Source organism: Cinclus cinclus, chromosome 3 (assembly GCF_963662255.1).
Source record: "Cinclus cinclus chromosome 3, bCinCin1.1, whole genome shotgun sequence".
Classification (NCBI taxonomy): domain Eukaryota; kingdom Metazoa; phylum Chordata; class Aves; order Passeriformes; family Cinclidae; genus Cinclus; species Cinclus cinclus.
The window spans coordinates 48,688,316-48,709,545 of NC_085048.1; the positions used below are offsets into that span (position 1 = coordinate 48,688,316).

General features: G+C 37.8%; 2 protein-coding genes across 2 annotated transcripts in view; one reads left to right on the forward strand and one right to left on the reverse strand.

Annotated features, from left to right (window-relative positions):
- Positions 1 to 21,230, reverse strand: part of CEP85L (centrosomal protein 85 like) — a 102,318-nt gene that overhangs the window by 30,737 nt on the left and 50,351 nt on the right. The gene's annotated exons all lie outside the window — the stretch shown is intronic.
- Positions 14,861 to 15,019, forward strand: PLN (phospholamban). The gene has a single exon (XM_062488756.1). It carries the CDS (start codon positions 14,861 to 14,863, stop codon positions 15,017 to 15,019), a length of 159 nt encoding a protein of 52 aa, XP_062344740.1.

Genomic DNA, 21,230 nt, shown 5'->3' on the forward strand with positions numbered 1-21,230 from the left:
GAAGGGCAGCTTCCACAAGAACAGGGTTTTTTTTTTTGTTTGTTTTTTTTTTTAAAGCTTTTAGTTGACGTTACACTGTTGAAAAATTCATTATTTCTTTTTGTTTCTTATTCTGTCATGGAAAGCGAAGTAACTATAGTTATTAAAAAAGACCACTGTTTTATGTGCTGCATAAATACAGGACGTTATTCACTACAAAAAAAATATGAACTGCACAAGTGAGAAGTAGCTTAGAAAACAGGAATAGCTGGCAAAAATCAATCAGTGATTAGAAGGACGATATGTAAAATATCTCAGACATCCTCAACCAAGTTCTGATCATTTATAAAAACCTTGAAGTTAAATACACATTGCTAATACCTACAATTACCAGTTTAATGAATACCAGTCTTGATTGCTCATTGATTACTTACAATGCCTGCTCATGGCTGAAGTAGATGCAAGAAGTGACCTAGAAAGCAACCAAAAAAGGATCTATTTTTTGCCAGCCTGCACAAACTTTGCAAGGATGAGCAGAGCTGGCCATCAATCTTGCACAGAAACTAACAGGAGTCCTCTTGTTAGAAGAAGGTAACAAAAAGAGAGTGCAACTTGGGTGAATATTAGAAAAAAAACAAATAACCCATATTTATGCAGTAATTGGAGAAGAAAACTTAAAAAAACCTTATAAGCACAGAGCATCAAATTCTCTTAAGGAAACATGCAAACATATTGAAAGAGATGAAAGCCACTATGAATTTAATGTGAAGCAGGAGCATACATTTGGGGAAAAGTGATGCTCTGCAATTTCTTTATCAAGGGTCTCAATTTTTCAAATGGAAGTTGTCGGGATTCTGTGAAGGGTGTTGGCCCCTAAACTAGAAAACTGAGCCTCTTCTTTCCGGAGTTCCAATTGCTTTGGTTTTCCATGACTTCACAAGAAACATGAGCCATGCATGTAATACTCAGCACAATTAACTGAAATTTAAAAGAAACAAAAAAATCCCACAAAAATATAGCAGAAACACTCTCATAATATTTATATTAGAACAAATCAAAGTATTCCCACAAACTCAAGAAAGTACATTTTATTTAAAAACAAGAATCCAGAAGTGGTCTCTGTGAGCACTTGCAGAAAGAATGGAGTGAAATTATTGGAACACGTGCACTTCAAGTTTTGCAGAAGCAACTTCTGCACGTTGTAGCTGATGGGGAAGGAATGATTAAATAATACACTCTTTTCCACTTCCTTTTAGGCTGATAAACCAAAATTGTTAGCTGTAATAAAGACATGCCCTCACACACACCTTTGTTTTTCTCCAGCTCATATTACCACGAACACAGATTTAAAAAATAAGGAAAAAAAGACAAGAATACTCTGTAAACTATGGCAAGTGGGGTATTTAGTAAAGCTGCCTTAGTGAGGATTGGAAGACCAAACTGAGTTCTCTACTAAAACAATCTTGAGCAGAGTTAGTAAGATCTGTGGCTATCAGAGCACTGCACAACGTGAGTACAGTATTCGTTTACATATACTGGTGACTACTTTGAAAAATTGCCATTGATGGGAAAATTAGAGGCATACTCATGTCTCAGCTCCAGGAATTCTTCCCAGAAGGAACTGTTTCAGCCAGCAAACAAAGCAGAACAGCACATGGACCGACTGTGAAGATTAAACTGCTTCAAGCAGGGATTCTGTCACCATCCCTTTACAGCATCACATATATGATATATCATCATGTAGACATTTCAGTCACTTGCCCCAGAATTTGGAAAAATTTTAAAAAAGGATTTTTATTTTTTTTTTTAACTCATAAGGAGACACCATGTACTTGGCATGACTCCGAATTTCAGACGCATTTACAGAAGCTCTGCACATCTGCCAAATCAGATTCTGGAATCTCGAAAGTCATACATTTGAAAATCCTAGCCTGAAACTTCTTCATCACTGAGAAAGAGAAGAAATGTCATTAATTTAACAGTGGACTGTGTGTGAAAGCAGCAACCCATGGAAAGTAGTCACGTAATTTGTGTGTGGAATAAGTGATGGATATTTGAACTGTTTGGCTTCATTCCAGATTGAACCTTTTCCACTTGAGTTTATGAGGGGTACTTGAAACACACTTGTCTCTAGCAAAAGCAGCAGTATGATGTAAGGGTGCATCCAAACATCCGTGTCAGTGTGTGAAGGTGTTTTCCTTCCTTACAAGATAAACTCTGGGGGAGCCCTAGCACCTTCTTTATATAGGCAGAAAGGGTAGAAGTTCACACTAAAAAAATAAATATCTCTTTCATCACCAGCAATTAGTACTTGCCACTTGTAGGTCTCCAAGTTTCTTACAAAGAAATGAGACTTATTCTACAGTGAGGAAACTGAGACAAGAAAAAAGACAATTTGTCTCTTTAAAGAACACCAAAACACAGCAGATTCTCCAGTGTAGAAACAATTTCGTAAGCAAAATACTGGTTTTAACAGACACAAATGAGATTATCTCTGCCTAAAGAAAAATAAATATGTGTTCATTGAAGGAGGCTCATTTAGAAGGCGGGAAAATTCATGTTTCAGAAAGAACTAGCTTTGTTTCCATTTTCTAATTCACAGAGACATCAATAATATTGTTATACCAAGCACTCACATAACCAACTGATGCAGAGGACTGTATTTCAAAATCATAGAACTAATTCATTTTCAATAAAGGCCACAAAAAGAGGAAAGCAAATAGTTTCTTATGGAAGTGTCATAAAAGCAGGAATAAAGCTCTCCACGTCACCTCAGTGGCCAGAAAGCTACAGACAAAACAATCTTTGAGACTACACTTGACAAAGCTTCCATGCTCCAGTGACTAACAGAACTTCCATGAAAAAGCAGCTGCCTGAAACAGAACACATAGTCAGAAAGTATCTGCAAGACCAGGAAATCTCTTCTTGCTACTCAGAGCTGGTCTGAACCAAGGAGTAATGTTTTTGTTTGGCACATTCTGGAACAGAATGAAGAAAAACATGAGTTTTGTACCTCAATTTCTCAGGTAATAAAATTCAGGATCCTAATTTTCTGGGGTGCTTTTTTGCTGAATGCTTTTTTCTTGCCAAAGTAATTCTGAATCAGCACTCCACTTCCAAAGAGGGAAAAGACATTATGCTACTTAAAAGAAACGTCAGTGATTTCTGATGAAGTAAAAAAAAAATCCCTTAGTGTTTTAGCTATGAATTGCATGAAACAAAGATATGAAGCAATTAATAGCTGACACTCACCATTTTATTTATAGTCACTCGATAGAGGGGAGGAGGAAAAAAAAAAACAAACTTCAGAGAAGGGACAGAAGAAGTGAAGGAAAGACACACACCATTCTGCTGCACCAAGCAAGAGAGAGAAAGGTGTTTCTGGCTCCCACTTCTCAAAGTAGGGCCATGTGAAAATTAGCCTGAAAACTCTTTAAAAGCCTGATTTATGCCATCTCCATGTTGATCTGAATGAAGATCCCTGTGAGGCAAGATGTTGAGGCCACTGGTCTACTTGCTGCCATGCCACACTACCTGAGAATGATCACTGCAATAATCTACACAAAAGAATCTTTCAGCTTCTAAATGATGCCAAAACATTCATCATTTGGGTAATATTTATGAGTTTCTGTTAGGACAACTTTCAACAGAAGATAGGTAACAACAAAAGCTAAAGCCCAATCATTTCTCCTCAATTCTACAGTTACGCTTTCAAGTGGAGATAATCCAGTACCACCACTTGTCAACTAAAACATGGTCTTCCAACTTTATCTCTCCTTCATGTGCCTTTGTCCCTCTGTTCATCTATCACTCACAACATGTCAAATAACACAACTAATCTCTGTGCTTCCCAGAACAGTTTATCTGAAAGACACTCAACACAGTTTCTTAGGTATAAGGATCTCGGCACACCACCTAAAGCACATTGTTCAGCTTAACCAATTGAGGACACCAGTAAGCAGTAAAACACACTGTTCCCAGGCATTTCATAGAAATAAAGAACCTTCACTGTAATGAAGATCACTGAATTTCCTATCACGGTCTCATGTTGCTATTTTGAAGACACTTGGCATCACTGAGGAAAACTGCTACTAGTAAATTATTTGACCTTCATTAACCTACTAAAAAGGTAAACTTCATTGCTGTGAAAGCCCCCAGGTATTTACAAGAACACAGCTTTTTGTGTTGTCAATATTTTGCTGCAAAATAAACTACCTACACGGGTCAAGTCTGTGCTAATTGTATTGTCTCCGCATGAAATAAGTGCTTCCTAATGGGGTTTGGGAAGAGGAAGGACACAGTCGATTTTCAGAGCAAATGCCAGGCAAAGCTTCTTGTTTCCCTTCTCTTCTAACACTGGGTCAAAGCACCAAAGACAATAAACAGGCGTGACACACTTCTGCACCCTGAGATCAACATTAATGGTTTAAGGTTTGTGCCAGCAACAGCAACTGAAACAAAACATTCAAGATGACCTTTCAAAAAATGTCTTTGGTCAGTAACAAATCAGATGACTAGTACAACCAGAGCATTCACCACTCCCAGAAAGAGAAATATTTCAGACCAAGTTCTCTATTAATTTATTTTGTACTTTTTTTAAATCACTTTGCAATGGCATGCTTTACAAGCTGCTGCCTGAAAACGTAATTTCATCTTGTTTGTAAAGAAGAAAAAAATGTGAAATTCAAACTAATTTAATGTCTGTTCAATAATTAGGAAAAGTAAATACACCTTGTCTCAGAGGAGAATACCACGATGCAAAGCCTAGATTTCTCAGCAGAGTTGTTTCCTATAACACTAATGAGGACTGTAAGTGTCACTATAGAAAAGCAGGAACATCTGCAGCATCTGAAAGGCAATTTCCTCCACATAAATCCAGAAGGTATTGAGATTACAAATGTGAGCGAGATTCACTGAAGTCAGATAATGATTAAAGGAGGCATCAGGTAAAACATACAATAAAATTTGATAAATCTATCAAATTCAACTAAAAAACCTTAAATGCATTTAAAAAGTTATCTCTCAACTGATTAGGCTGTCACCTTATCTGGTGTGATTCTGGAATCCTGTTCACATCAACATTGAAAATACTGATTTTTCTGTACTTTTGTTGGAAGGAAAAGCTCACATTACCCTTCAGGGTGTATTAGGCTCACAGCACAAATGTAACTGAAGGATACATTAGCTGTGTCCTTTCTTTTAGAGAACATTAAGAAGGGTCCTGTAAACCACATCTGCTAATACCTGGAGGGCTACAAGCAATTACCTATTGTAGAATTAGGCCAGAAAAATACTGGTTACAAAAATGAAAGATCTCATTTTAGAGTTCAGCTTCAATACCAAACTCTGCTACTCTGTCCCACATACACAAAAATTAATGCACATTTGTGGGAGCATTGACTTCTACCTTCTGAGTGTTTTTCGTTACTGTTAAACCAAATGTGCCAACACAAGGACTTCTGCTGTGTGAGATCACAGAGGCACTTTTGCAGTGTGACAGAAAACTGCAGCAGCATCATGAAACAGCTCACTAACTGGAGTTTTCAGACTCACTGCTGGATTCTTTTACCTGTATATTACAACTTGGGTCGCAGTCCATTTCTATACAGACTCATGATTATCAGTGGACCAGATAGTGACACCTCAAACTCTTTACAGATTATACAGGTGGCCAGTGTCTACAGCTGGAATTTTGAAAACTAGCACAAGAAAGGCAAAAATAATCCAGGAAATTATTACCAATGTGAATAAAAGTCTTATGATTATTATTTAAGTAAAGGAGTCGGTATGCTGACGTACAAAATGTCTCTTTTTTAGACATTATCCCAAACATCAACCAGATCTCTAAATAATTTCTGAGAAGAAACATGTTCTAGTGGTAGATTCCTAATCCCCATGGAGAAAGACCAGATAATCTCCATTTAAGGTCAAGCAGGCAACAGCTGCACTTTTTTGCTCCCCAGAACAAAATGCAGCAGACCAAAACCTCCAACACAGATTCCTTTTTTTTCAGAAAGCTTTTCCTTTCTGATATGCACGGGTGTCTGGACCTGTTCACCCAGGAGTGAATGGAAACAGTGCAACGATGTGCTCATATATTATGTCTGTACTTGTCAGACTTGACATGTCCCATAAGCAGCACTTTGGCATCTGCCTCAGAACCCCAAAAAAACCTCCACGAGTTACACAAGCGAATGATAGCTAACCTGAAGTAGAAAAATGTTCACCAGAGAGTGTTCCTAAACAAGCTTGTTTTTAGTGAAACAACATCAATACAATATCCACAACACACATGGGGTCTGAACTTGTACATGTTATTGGAAAGTACATTTTCCATCTTAAAATTCTTATCAGAATTGACATTTAGAGAATGTATTATGTTTCTGATGAAATCCTAGTATTTTTTCAGTGCCTTAATTTGTACATTTAAGTATCACTCTTTAGAATGGAGATCAGGCTATGACTGTACTGGCAGCTCACAAACAAAACCAAATTCTCTTAAGGTATCTCATTTCTAAAAAGCTCCAATTCATTAACAAAAAGAGCCAAGAGTTTGGGGTAGTGTAACTAAATAATGACAATTTTACATTGGTTTGGTAAAAGAGAGGAATGGCACTGTAGCTGTTGCAGTGCTGGGTGTTGGAGTTCATAACAAAATATGGAGAGTGAATTTCAAAAGTACAAGTTTCATAAAAAGCCAAACAGTCCAAAGCGAGCACTTTTCTTGGATAACAGCATACAATAAAAACATGAAACTTCCCTCATAAAAAAGCCAAATACAGTTTGCTTGACTGTAAGAGATTTATAATGTTAATAATGCCATTATAAGTAAATTATGAAACATTCTGCACCAGTAAAAAACCATCACGTCTCACTGTGAAGATATTAAATTAACTTTCAACTGAAATATGAGACCCCAGACTTCCTGGGTTTGATACTAAAGGACAACTGAAAACAGGAAGATTTATTATACTAAAACCAAGTTGCTTACTTCAACTGTGATATAACCAATTTGCAGAAGAGCTAAACCATGTTTACAAATATAAAAACAGAGCTCAATTTACAACAGGATTATACATCGCCCCCAAAGTCATTCTGTCTCTGGTTTGAATGATATACCACAGCAGGGCTTCCAAGGAACAGAAAACCCAAACTAAACCAAAAAAACCCCACCCTGTATGGGTTTCTGCTTAAAGCCAAGCATTCATCTATGCTAAACAATTACTGTCAAAATTGAATCTGTAAGTGTTCAGAGTTAGGCTAAGCTTCTGCATTTTTGCATGCATTCCAGAATCAGGAAAATGCACATTCTGTCAGTTGCATCCACACAGAAAGCCTGATACTGGATGCTCTCATTTGACAGCTTAATCCTTTTGCATCCAGTAAATCCTTCACTTCCCCAATGCATAACGCCTACTCTGTATATGCACTAGGTTGTTACTTCTCAACACAGGAAAGTATACATAAGATAACCTGTAAAGTAGCATTAAGCTGTTACTCCTATCCAAACAAAGAGAAAGGATTCTCAAAAATTCACTTAAATAGTTTCCAGCCACAGAAAGTGGGAGGGGAAGAAAAAATGTGGAAGTGTGTTTTAAAAGGAAGATAAATACTTTAAAATACATCGTAATGATAAATTTCAAAGATGAACTTACATATGCCAGACATGGGGAAAAAAATCCTCTAACTCACCCACTAAAGGTTGTCAGAGACTTGAAATACAGAAAAGTTATTTCAGTTTAAGCACCATGAGAAGAAAGATGATATTGGAAAGCATTCATCATACAATACAAACAGAATACCAGCAATGTAACAGAATAATCAAAACTATATATATTGAAAGTGTAGTTTAAAAAATACACCTTGGACAAAAGAAAATCATTCCAAGTCAAACACCCACAAGAAATGCGTCAGCCCTCCCTATTTAGGTGTTTTTTCTGAAGAAGAAACATTGCTGTAGCAAAAGTAACACATCCAAAGCAGCTCCCTGAGTAAGCTCCTGTTTAAAAAAAGGCAGGCTGTCAGGGAGCAGCTCCCTTTGCTACCCCACTGAAGCATGCAGCTTCCCAGATTCCTTCATCCTGTGATTGAGCAGGTGGTCTCCCTGCCACACAATTCCTTTCACAAAAGGAAAGGCACTGCCCAAGTTTGATGCATTACTGCTGGGAAAAAGTTTGGAGGAGTCACTGCCTGTGTCAGAAGGCAAATGGGACCAATCAACTTGTGAGCTGCTGAGTGACACTGTGAGTCCTGCCTCTGAAACTTTTGTTATTTTTTCCCCTCAGCCTACTTCAATTGTTTCCACAACTTGGTCACAGACTCGGACAAGTTGCCAGAGATCTACAGGGACATCCCACAGCCCCGGGCAAGCTCCACTGTGCTTCACTAAGTCACACCAAGGGTAAGGAACCTCTCTTCTGTGTAATAATTTAATTCTTGCAGGAAGGCATGCTGTAGCTGCACTTTTTTTACAAAGAACTCCACTGCTCAAATTAACAGCTGGTTTTAACTGTTTATCAAAAATATGGAAATATAGGCATTATAGCTCTGAATCAAAGGTAGACTGCTGTGTGGGGAGTCTATCAGCAACAGCAAAGGCAACATAATTTCCTATATATTCATGGAACACTGGCTGTCCTTGGGTAGACGATTTATACAGGTGGTATTGCACAGGAAGGTGAGGAAGTTTCACGTTTCTCACACCTTTGTCTTTCCTTTTAAATTTAATACCTTTTGCTTGTTTTTTTTCTTTTGTCTGTTTAGTTTTGGTTTTTAATCCAAAATCTAAAAAGAGAATAATTCTCTTGAAGTTTTGTAGAGGCATTCTTTTTCCCAAAGCTGCCTATTCACAGACCAGCAAGGGTAAAGAAGCTCTTTCACCATTAACTCTACAACATTTTTCTGATCTAACACATTGAGAGAGCAAATCATTTTGTTGGCTGTATGATGAAAAGTTACCCTTAATTTAAAAGTTTAAGTGATTTATAGCAGTACTAGAACTGAAATTATACCATGTTACTCTGAGTGCAGTTCAAACTACAGAATCCATGTAGTGTTTTCACTGTGACATCCATTAAAAGTTTATTTTCTCCTGTTGTTCAATGTAACTAACACACTTGTCCTAGATTGCTTCTAATAACAGAGAAATAATTCAGCAAGGTTTTATAACATCATGAACTGAATTTCAAATGCAGAAAATAATCCATTTGTTTCTAAGGAAAGCACAGACATGTTGCACAATGAAATACAATCCCAGCTTTAAAATCACCGAAAAAAGGTGCATCTCAGAGAAACATGTCACCATAGAGAACATTCAATATTTACATATACAAATATTTTAAGAAGAAATGTGATTCATGAATATGTATGTCTCTAGGGTACCTATGCTCCTCACAATCATGTTCTCCCCCTTCATCAATTCACACCTTACTACTTATGTCTACATATGGACCAGGTTATGGAAGAGACAAACCTAATATAGACTTTTAATTCTGAGAGGTGTGTTTTCCCTGTGAGTGAACAGATACACCTAAATCCTTTTGCTATTAGTGACTGATAGGCAAAGACAAATTCATGTGCTTGGTTTTGTGCTCAGCAGCCTTGCATCGGTTTTGAATATTCAAGTGAGAGAAATGTCTGGACATGCTGTTACTCCTAAGGCAAACAATCTGTTAGAGAGTTCTCTAGCAGCTGTTTTCAGTAGGCAGAAGCAGCACTTCAGACCTCCCAGTGACTACCAAGAGCAAGAAAATTCCAAGACAGATTTTTGTTTTCAAGGCTGAAGTTATACATAGGATGTTTTTTCAAATGAAGAGAGGAGTTAAGGTTTATTCTACCACTCAGAGAATCTTTATCTTCTACCACAAATATTGCATATGCAGACCTTTAAAAATACAGACTTTATTCATACACACATAGATTGAACATACACACAGACACTGCTGTAGTCAGCTCTTCCCTGGAAGCTGGAATGCATTCTGTAGCTACAGCAGGTTAGCTGACCCATTATCTCAATTTTATCCTGTTAGAGTTGAGTCATTTAATGTAGATGAGACAGTAGTTCAGCTGTTAAATTAAATTTTAAAAATTTCACACTTATAACATCCCATATCACAGACATCCAAACCCCGAGAAACAACCTACAGTCATGACAGAAGCATGTGCTAAAGGGCAGGTGATAAGTGTTACAAATCAATGTGAAATTAGGTATTTCATTTACAGAATGCAATCTTCTGTCTTTTTTTTTTTTTGCTACTCATTTGTCAAGATGATGATGTGATTGTTATTTAAGAGAGATTCACACTGATGTATTACCACATCTTTATTTTTAAAAGCTGCATTTATTTGTCATCCTCTGAGGAAGCTAAGAATATAGCGCCTCCATTGTACAACAGGAAACTCAACTCAAATCAGTTTGTAACTGGTAGCGTGAAGGTGATTTTCACTGCTTATTCAGACCCTCAGTAAATAAAAATGTATGGATACATGTACAGAACTACAACAGCAACTTTTTGCTTGCTTCAAGAATAATTTGACTTAGAAAAGTGCCCCACCTGGCAAAATAAAAAAATCCTATTGGGAAGTAAAGTTCTGTTCCCTAAAACAAGACACTTTAGAACTGGAGATTGCTTTTCATGAGAAGGGAGACTAAAGAACCTGCAGAAGGTCCCACTGCATGATCCTGCAGCAGCTACAGGGAATTTAACCAACTTAAAAATTAGCCCAAAGCATTGCCTCCCAGGCTACTCTAATGGACCAGCACACACGTAAGTCCCAGTTATCCACAACATACGTGGATGAATTTCAAAAGCCAAAATGACTAGTGTGTTCAATTATTCATCAGTGCAATTTCTTGTCACGAACACCATTTGCATTCTCATGGACTTGAAATGCAAGTAGAGGCTCTTAGTGTTGATCTTGTGTCTTAGAACACTAAGAACATCAAAGCTACTCAGAAGGAAGATTGTAGAAACAACAAATTTGTAAGGGGGGGGAAAAGAAGAATCTGAAGTGTGAGTCTTCCCCTATGCTGTCTAAAACACCCATGACACTTCAGTACAAAACAGACAAAAAGTAAAGAGAAAGATAAAATGAGTTGTTTTTCCTGTTGCCAACACTTCTCAAACTATGAGCTGAATTGTTGCTTCTTTCCCCATCCCAAGGAAATGTTTCCTCCATATGATTGAAAACTGACATTGTACGCCACAAGTCAGTACCTAAATCTTCAAACACATAACTTTATAGTACCTTTTCCATCACTATGTTTGTGGTTAGTAAGACTTTTAATCTTCAATGGATAGAAGTGAATTACTGGGGTTTTGGGACATCTCAATGTAAAAATCTGTGCAATAGACTTATGCAGCCCCTCAGGGCTCCACTTGGTCATGTGGAAGTGCAAGAATTCAAGTAAGTCAAACCTCTTCTATTCCACTGATATCACTGCTGCATTTAGTGAACATATGACAGGAAACAGGCTGTGGCATTTCCAAGGGAGCCAAATTTATCCTGCGTGACTTCAAAGGAGTCAATGCAGTTGCACCAGGAATGAGCATGGCCCACAGTTTTCACTGCGGTCACATACTCCCTCTCATTGTGAAGGGCACCCAGGAACAAAGATAAAAATAACCTAATACAAATCAGGGAAACAGTCACATGCCAGTGAAGTGGGAAGCAATAATTGTGATCAGTGACTCATTCTAAAGCATGGGGTACAGGGGATTCCCTACATAGTAAGGTGCAGGATCAGTCAACTGCTCTTCCTGCAGATTCATTCTGTGCCTAAGACAAGCCTTGCACATCCATTAACAGGACTGATAAACCAAAACTGCACAGCAATGCAGCCAACTGTTCTTCTTTTGTGATGCTCAATATTGTCACAGGAGTCATACTTCATGACTTCTAAAAATATCAAATATAATTTGCCCTTTTGCTGCACTTTTGTTTCAAGATGTAGTGCGTGCATGCACAATTCTTCTTTATATTGGCCTAAAACACCGGGGACTGAACAGCAGAGCAGCTACTATTTGTGACAATGATCAGTCTTTGTTTCTGTGTAATTATTTTCCAAGCTGTCCATTTTGACCTTGATAGCCACCCATATGCAGCTGTGTTACTGAATCTGTTTCTCCTTCTGCACACTTCAGGTGGGTGACAGCACCATGGAGGATTAACAAGCAAGGTATGTGTTTATTAGTTGAACTTGAGCACTTGTAAAGACAAACATGTTGAAATACAGACACAGAATTGGCTTCCTTTGCTCACACGAAAACTTATCCCACAGATAGACATGGGAGGTTAAACAACACACAGATGTTTCAAAAAACTTCCAAAACCACATAAACTATTAAATCAAGAAAAATCAATCAATTTTGTCCTCTCATCCCTTCTCTGCAATGTTTTCTAGCTGTATGAGGTATAGAGATTTTCACTTACGCTGCCTTCCATTTTTTAAGATCCTTTTGTATGCTCTTCCGGTCACATATGTCCGAATATCTATTTTGGCCATGCATCTGTGATGCCCAACCAGATAATATTGCTTTTTATGGATGAACTTCAGAGCCCTGAGGCCTTGGCCCTTGAGTCATGCAAGTGAAATAGATGAAGCAACACAGCAGTGCAGGTGCCAGCACAAGTGCAGTTACACCTAATGCAGTGCACATGAAATGGAATGTACATTTATTCTGCAGGTACACAGGTATACATTGATGCTGTTCCAATCCTTCTGTGGCCCCCAAGAAAAAAAACCAAAACCAAAGAACAGTGGGCCCCAAGGAAAAAAAACAAAAACAAAAAACAATCAGGAGAGATAAATGTTGCTGCAGCAGGTCACACACAGCCCAAAGACCAAGAGTTGCACACACCTGACGCTGAAAAAATGACAAAGTGCAAGTGCTATGATGAAGTCACCTGCAGGAAATGCTGTTCTCTGGGCAGTGTCTGTCGCAGAAGCTGGTTATACAAACTTTTCTCTGTCCATATAAATCCATTTGTGGTTCATCTACTGGGACTTGTCTGTAAGAAGATAAACAGTCTAATGCACTCCAGCCTGTACTGGTCTGGGAGAATGAATGTGCATTCAGCCAAGAGACTTTAGAATTCCTGTGTATGTCTTGCTTTTCCTGCACTTGGGACAGACTGTGACTAGCAAAGAGCTAAGCAGAATATACTTGGCAAGCATTTGAACTGCTTAAATAGATGAAAACAGGTACAGCAAAAAGTCAAACAAAGATGAAAAATTGTAGTCACTACAAGAGTATGTTCTGGTGTATTTTTTTTCACAATAAAGATCAACTATAGCTCAAAAAATCATAACAAAATCTGAAGTTCAGTTTGAGGAAGACATGTCATCACATGGAATCCTCTAAAGGTATTAAAATAACCATGTGCAATCTGATTGCTTATGAAAGTCTCTCAAATACCAACACTGCCACTGAATATGTACATTCTGTTCATACAGTACCATTTTACTCTCCAGCCCAACATGGAGGGATTAAAAAAAGAGGAGCCTGAAAGACACTTCCATTTCCTTTTAAGGTTTTTCCATTTCAGCTACATATAAAGACAAATTCACAGGCAACAAAATATCTCTGATTCAGTCAGGATCATCATGTAATTTGGGCAACAGACATCTAAGTAATTGTTTTCCTTTATGAGGCATATATAATGGCACTTATTTCCAAAAAAAAAAGAAAAAAATGAAGTGGTGACAAAGAGAGATCTTCTGTGAAATATATGAACACAATATAAATTCATAAAATGCTTAGGGGTAATTGCAGCTTTAGGAACAAAGTCCTACAGATGCATACATCATCGCCATTTTAAAAACCAAGTTTTCACATTGTGACAGCACCTACATTTGGAATCCAACTCACCACAAGCTAAACAAGTTTATATCAAAGCCAGCTGCTTGCCATGGAAGGTTTGTACAGGAGGATTTACCTTTTTAGTAGTTTTTTTGCATCTACTTAATTGGAGGTGATTCCCTGTCCTTCCATCTGCCACTGAAAAGGAGGAAAATGCACTTTAAATGTAACACTCACTTAAAAGACAAAGTTGTGTAAATGCTGTTTTGTTCCTCACAGCAGTCCTCTGCCTTTGCATCCACGTTTGTAACACATTGTCCTACATGCATAAAAAAAGATTTAGTCCTTACTCTGCTTGTCTGTTGAGAACTATGCTACAAAAATTCCCTACAGCAGCGATGCATTACATTTTGATTGTCCACCATAAAGAACTTTTTCTTGGAATGGAAATATTTCAACAACGTTTCTTTTCCTCCTTTCCAGAAAAAGGTACTGGTAAATCAGATTATCTGCCCTGTCAGTACCAACCAGCAGGACTATCCAGATCTCCTGGCTGAAAGGTCTGTGACCCTACTCTTATCATCAAGCCTTCACATGTGCTTGAACAAATAAAGCAGAAGGGTGTGTGTGGAAAGGCAATCAGCTACAGCCTTTTCAGAGACTCTGACACAGAGAGCTTAGAGTCTAAAGCAATAATCTGGGCAAAACCCATATATCCACAATTTCCATAGTACAGTTCCTGCTAAGAAGCAGGTGCTCAGTAGCCTTCAGGAGGAGAAGCATAATGCAGCACAAATCTACACTTAAAACCCCAAAATTTTAAAATCCTGTTGTAACCTAAAAACACTGTAAGAGCAATCTGCTATTTTATCTATTTCTTTTCTTTTTAGAACTTGAAAACAATCTACATTTGCACTCATAAAAACACTTCTGCACTTCTAATTCTCTGCTTTCCTGCTCTCCAGCTCTGCAAAGGCTGTCTAAACCAAAGAGAAGACACTAGGCACTTTGCATTGCTCCTGCTCCTCTCTCCTGCACTCCTAAAACCTCTGATTTGTGCCCTCCACTTTCCTGTTGCCATGGAGAAGGTCCAACACATGACCCGCTCTGCTCTGAGGAGAGCCTCAACTATTGAGGTCAACCCACAAGCTCGCCAAAGGCTCCAAGAGCTCTTTGTGAATTTCTGCCTGATTTTAATTTGCCTCTTGCTGATCTGTATCATTGTGATGCTTCTCTGAAGTTCCAGCACTTCTCTGTCCTGTCCTCCAGGAAAGTCACCCCAGGGGGAAGAGAGACCTACGCATGCAACTCCCAGTGCAAGGATCCTCGTGTGACAGGGGCTAGCACTTGGACTAGAGTGTGCCAACCAGTGCTCTGTTATCTTACTGCCCACTACATGTATTAAAAACACCTTTTCTGTGCAGAACAGTGTTTAGAGCCTATAGTTATGAAGTTGTGCATGACTTGATTTGTCAGTCTCAATAAAGAGATGTCTTTACTACATGGGGTAAAGTATCAGTAAATCAGATTATCTGCTCCAATCAGTAACAGCCAGCAGCTGGTAAATTCAGTGTTTTAGTCAGATAAACACCACCACCATCACTTTTTGGGGGCCTAAGTGTTTTTAGGTTTCTCTGAAAATCTTTAAGACCTTGGAAGGGTTCCAAATTTGGACCACACCTGCCCAAAGAAGAGCTTACAGGTACACAGCCTTCAAGACATCCTGGGAAGTTTTATTTTCTGCTTAGTTCAGGGTGCAGCATCTCTTCATTATCAAATGAAGGCATTCAAATTGCTTTAGTGTTTTTCAAAGAAATATGAGAATGAACCAAAAATCTCTTCTAACTCAGAACGGAAAAACTATTTAATATATTTTCTCCCTTTTGAAGGAATCTTATATATGTGACATCTGGAAAGATTTTTCATTATGTATTACAGAAAAAAATATTGACATTACCATAACTGATATAAAAAATTTTGTTTTCCATAGCCATTTGACTGACATGACAACTGGCACAACCTGGATTCTCTGATTTGCTTTTAGGCAACTTAATTAAGGCCTGTTCTAGTTTATGCAATAATTTCCTTAGTTTAAAAGTACAAAAAACTAGGAACTTGACAATGTCACATGAGGTGGCTTATACCTGATGTGGCAAAGAGAAAAGTCTAGGTCACCATTACTGTTGTGACTAAAGTACATCCATACAAATATATGTAACATCCCCATCTTCAGCTGCAAATTGCTGCTAGAGAACATGCAAGTACTTTCCTAAAATAAATGACAGATTAAAAAGTGCATTGTAAACAATTATGCACAGGAGGGGAAAACACTGCAGAAATATCTTTTCAACATGTAAACCATAGGCTATACACATAAAAGATTATACTTCTACTCCAGAAATTGTGAGAAACAAGACTGAGTAGAAGACTTCCAACCCTACTAACACTATTACATATTGCTGGTATTAAGCAGAATTCCTAGAAATTTGATACACTTTTCAAATTTAGAGAAAGCACAAGAATCAACAGACAGAGGTCAGACAGATACCCATTTTTTAAAGAGATATTCTTCTATTGCATTCTATGTAAACATTCTTACTGATTAATACAGAAAATCAAAACAAGTTCATTTTGTATTCTGCCTTTAAGACTTAATATTTCATGAGTAGAAGTTGACAATGAACAGCTGAGTGGGAAGGGAAGAAATCTTTGAAAAAAGCTCTGTATTCAATGGAATGCAAGAAAATCCAGCAGTGAATTTCCTGTCTGGTGAGTAGGTATGCTGAGACCAGACTCTGAAATAATTTCCTCTAGTGGGTAACCTTAAGATAGCTACTTGTATGAGCAAGGGCAAGCACTGGTGAGACTGGCAACACACCCCCACACTTGAAGTTAGTATATGAGCATTACTGATTTGACCTGTCAGTGTAAATCTCAACTTCCATTTCATTCTGACCACTCTCACAAACGCGTGAGACTTTAGCAGTCATATTCCCCCCTTTTAAACCTTCTTACTTCTTTTTTCAAATCTTTATTTTTGTGATGGATAGATTTTCTAGCTTTAGTTTGCTTTGGATGTGCTTCAAGAGACTTCAACTGGAAACAGACAACAGTTTTATAGTACTGAACACTTGCTTAAGAAAAAAGTGTTAGGAGTAAAGCATCAGCACTACATACTGAGGACATGTTTGGGTTATAGGTTTCATAAGCCAATAATATAAAGAAGTCAGAATAAAGCATTGCTAAAAAATGTAGCCCAATAAAAACAAATCCTCCAACTTCCTCTTATGTACCTGAAAACCTGTAACTTATTTTAAAACAATAACCAACCAAGAACAAAACCAAGTTATCAATAAACTGGAAGCCCTACTGCTATCTTACAGTAATGCAGATATATTGCATATGCTATATGGTTTATTTGTGCCTCAGGCTTCTGTTGATCAGAAAATCTGTTACTATCCTCTATATCACCAATTTGTCAATTAAACACAAACATTTTTAAAAACCTCTTCTGCACACAATACAGTCTTATTTTTAGACTTACATAAGCTTAAAAAAGAATATATACAGTATTTTTATTTAATAAAAGGACTGTTTGAAAAATATTAATGGATAAAATACATCCAATTCTGTTTAGAAAGAAGCATCAATTACTTACTTATTAAAGTTATGTGAAAAGAAGCTAGTCATCACACAGGTTTCTAATTCTCTAAATCTCTCTTTATTCTGTTATAGTTTTCAAGAATAATCTTGAGTATGGTGTGATGTCCACATCACTATATGTACCTGACACCCACTCAGTAGCTAGTGCTTGTAACTATTCCTAATGAATTTTCTGCAAGTATAAGCAAAAAGTTCATCGCTTTTATGAGCCATAATAAAAACTGCAAACATGTACAGCATGTAGCTTGGATTAAGTTTTCATTTCTCTGCTCCACTCCACCCAAGCCTAAATCTTTTTCATAAGGTCACATTACACGCTAATAGTGAACAAAGAGAGCTAAACAGGAAACAATCTGGTATTAACTTTCTCAAAAAAAAAAACAAAAAACAATTACCAACTTCCGTAACAATTTTGTACTGGGAAGGAGCTGAATCAGGAACCAAAATATGTTGGTTTTAAATATGTGTTTCCTCAGCCAGCTCCTCAGCAAAAACAATATAATAATTGATTAAATAATTGAAAAATTTATATTATTCTCTATGTGAAAACATGACCCATCTAAAAATTGAAATTTTGCTCTGATTAGGACTAGTCAGTAAGGTGTTTTATAAGGCAGCATATACTTGCACTTCTTGAATAACTGTTCTATATCAATTTAGCAACAACTTCCCTTCCTGGAAGAGCTGAACCGCTCAGTGGGCAGACAAGAACAAAACAGCCTTAAACAAAATTATTCACACAACATGCACAAAATGTTTGTCACCTCCACGCAGAAAGAATTTTTATGTAAGTTTTGCTTCAACTACGCCAGTGGCCAATGGTACAGTTAAGTCAGTGGTATCCTGGCATGCATTAGGATTCAAGCAGGTCAAGGGAGATGATCATGCCCCTCTACTCCATGTTAGAGAGGCTGTGATGCTGTGTCCAGTTCTGGACTCTTCAGCACAAGAGAGACATGGAGCTCCTGGGCTGGTCCAGCAGAGAATGACAAAAATCATTAAGGCACTGGAGTATTTCTGCTAAGAGGAAAGTCCAAGGGGACTCAAGAAGAAGTGACTGAGAGAGGAGACCTTATCAATGTCTGTCAGTGTCTGAAGGGGATGTCAAAGAAGATGGAGCCAGGTTCTGCTGGGTGGTGCCAAGCAACATGACAAGAGGCAATGGGCAGAAACTGATGCACAGGAAGTTCCACCTGAATATGAGGAAGAACTTCTTTACTCTGCAGGTGACTGTGCACTGGAACAGGTTGTCCAGAGAGGCCATGGAGTCTCCTGCATGGGAGATGTTCAGACACCACACCTGGATGCAATCCTGTGCTGTGTGCTCCAGGATGACCCTGCTTGAGCAGGAAGATGGCAGTCCCCTACAACCTTATCCATTCTGGGATACACACAGAACAATAATCATAAAAAATTATTTTAATGTATGCTGAAATGTATTGCTTGATCTATATTCTGCCTGCTAAAATTAGAGCAGAGTAATTGAAGACCTTCATTTAGAGAGTGTTCCCATTTATATTTGGAATTATATTAATACACTATAGATTACAGATCAGATACCTGTATTCGTCTGGCTATTAATGAATAGTGCCTAGCAGAATACATTTGGAAATCTTCTTGTGAAATGCTGCAAGATCCAGAGATGTCTTATTTAACAACAAATGTAATCCTTTTAGGTTCGACCTCCATGATAAAAAGTGGGGGAAAAAACAGAAACAAAGAAACAAAAATCCTGAACTTACTTATGTAAAGGATTCCTTTAAAAACTGATGCTCACCTCAATAAGAACCCTGGTAATTTCAATTAATTACCAAAGGTCCTATATTTACTGTAGTAATATCTTATTGATTGTTTTATAAGCTTTGTATTTTTTAAGGTAAAATAATGCCAGAAGTTACACCTTTGTATAAAATTTAAAGCTATAAAACACTGCCCTCTTGTGATCTTCCCTAAAGCTAAAAATGTGACTGATTATTAAAAGGAAGTTTTGGCAACTGTTAGCAGAGTAAGGGCTGAGTGGGTTTATATGTTCCTTTCATTTATATACATACATATATTTCTATAAATAAAACCCGATTGTTAAGTTATTAATGCTATCTTAAAATAACTAATTGCATATTTGCTGTTAAAAGCACAAAGAACACATCCTCTGCCAGCTCAACCTAGATTCTTTCTAAAGCACTTGCAAGGCTGCAATGGACCTTACACAGCACACTGCCAGCTAAATATGACTGCACTGCATGATGCCAAGCCCTAGAAGAGTAGGAAATACTTTTACTAACAGACAGATATTTTGCCCAGATAAATAAGCAGAGGGCGGAGGGGTGTTTCACCTATAGAGGTATTTTAGAAGTAAATTTTCAAGAGTCTGTTGCTGAAAGAGACCAAGTCTTGAAAACATTCATTCTTTTCAAAATTCAGTGGGGGCCTGGAAATTACCATACACATTAAAAACATCAATGAAGTGCCGAACTGTATGAGAAAATTCAAGTCCTTCCTCCAATTATTAGTTCTTCAGAAATTCTTCAGTACTGGAGTGAAAATTATCACTAACCTTAATTTTATTCCATTTTATTTTAAAGGTATTTGAGAAAGAAGGCTTGTAGGAGCATCCAGAATATTTTTCCAGGAAAAAAAACCCCAAACAACTAGCTATTGTAAACATACATTTTTTTTTCTTACTTAAGTGGCAGAAACTAAAAACCAGGGAAAGAGCTGTGGACACAACGAAGTTCATGTGAAACTACATGGCTTAGTACTGAAGGAGCAACCCCCTAAGCTACAATTAAGAGTCTGCTGCAGGCACAAGAGGGCAGACTGATGCACATTATGGATCTTGCCAACAACAGAGGTCTCAACCTGCTACTCAACTTTCTGCTCATTGTCTTGGTTCTAGTGCTTGCATTTATCCTTGTCAAACTGATGTGAACCTCTACGAGGCTCTGCTTCCTTCTCAGATTTCACCCTGTGGATTTTGCAATGATAATGTAGACACTGCAGGCTACTTGAATATAAGTATGCAAAGACTGCAGAGGCTAAAATATCTGACAGTTAGAGAATGTGTTCACACCCAAATGTATCAGTAAGCAATCCTAAGAGCTGTGCACAAGTATCTACCTGCCACTGAGTGAAGAAAGCACCTTCAGCCTCGCTGAGTACCTGAAGAAACCCAAGAATGCATCAACAGCAACTGTAGTTCTCACTGCTACAGCTGATTGTTATTCAAAGATCTACAAATTATTTGCAGCATTCAAGGAACATAATTTCTGCAAAAAGGGGACAGCAGAAATCCCATTTTTTAAATGGGATTTCTGTATAACATATGCTTCATGGGAAATGACAGCAGGAAGGCAAACCAAAATGCCAGTTTTGAGTTGACAGCACACAACAAATTACCTGTGGAGAGAAAAGCACAGATGCTGTAAATGGAAACAAAGAGATCCCTGAAAAGCAGCTTGCAGTAGCAGAGATGGGGATAAGTGAAGGTCGAATATAAAAACATAATTATTATTTAGACCTTTTTAGACCACCTGTGGCTCACTGCAACACCTTAAAAGCCAGAAGCCTTCTGCTATCCAGCATGTCAAAAGCAGCACCTGTCAAAACAACTGAAAAACAAAGGGCCTTTACCCAGGGTTACAATAACTCTGTCCAGAAAACCCTTAGCACCAGCACATACACCAGCAGTAGGCGCAGCTGCACAAACCCAAGATGCATTACAGCCTCAGTAAGAGGATTTACCACTTATGCACAGGATAAGTGAGCAGTGTGGGAACCCTCCAGCCG

Excerpts from the sequence above, each read along its gene's own strand:
- PLN (XM_062488756.1), top strand. The coding sequence starts at position 14,861 with ATGGAGAAGGTCCAACACATGACCCGCTCTGCTCTGAGGAGAGCCTCA.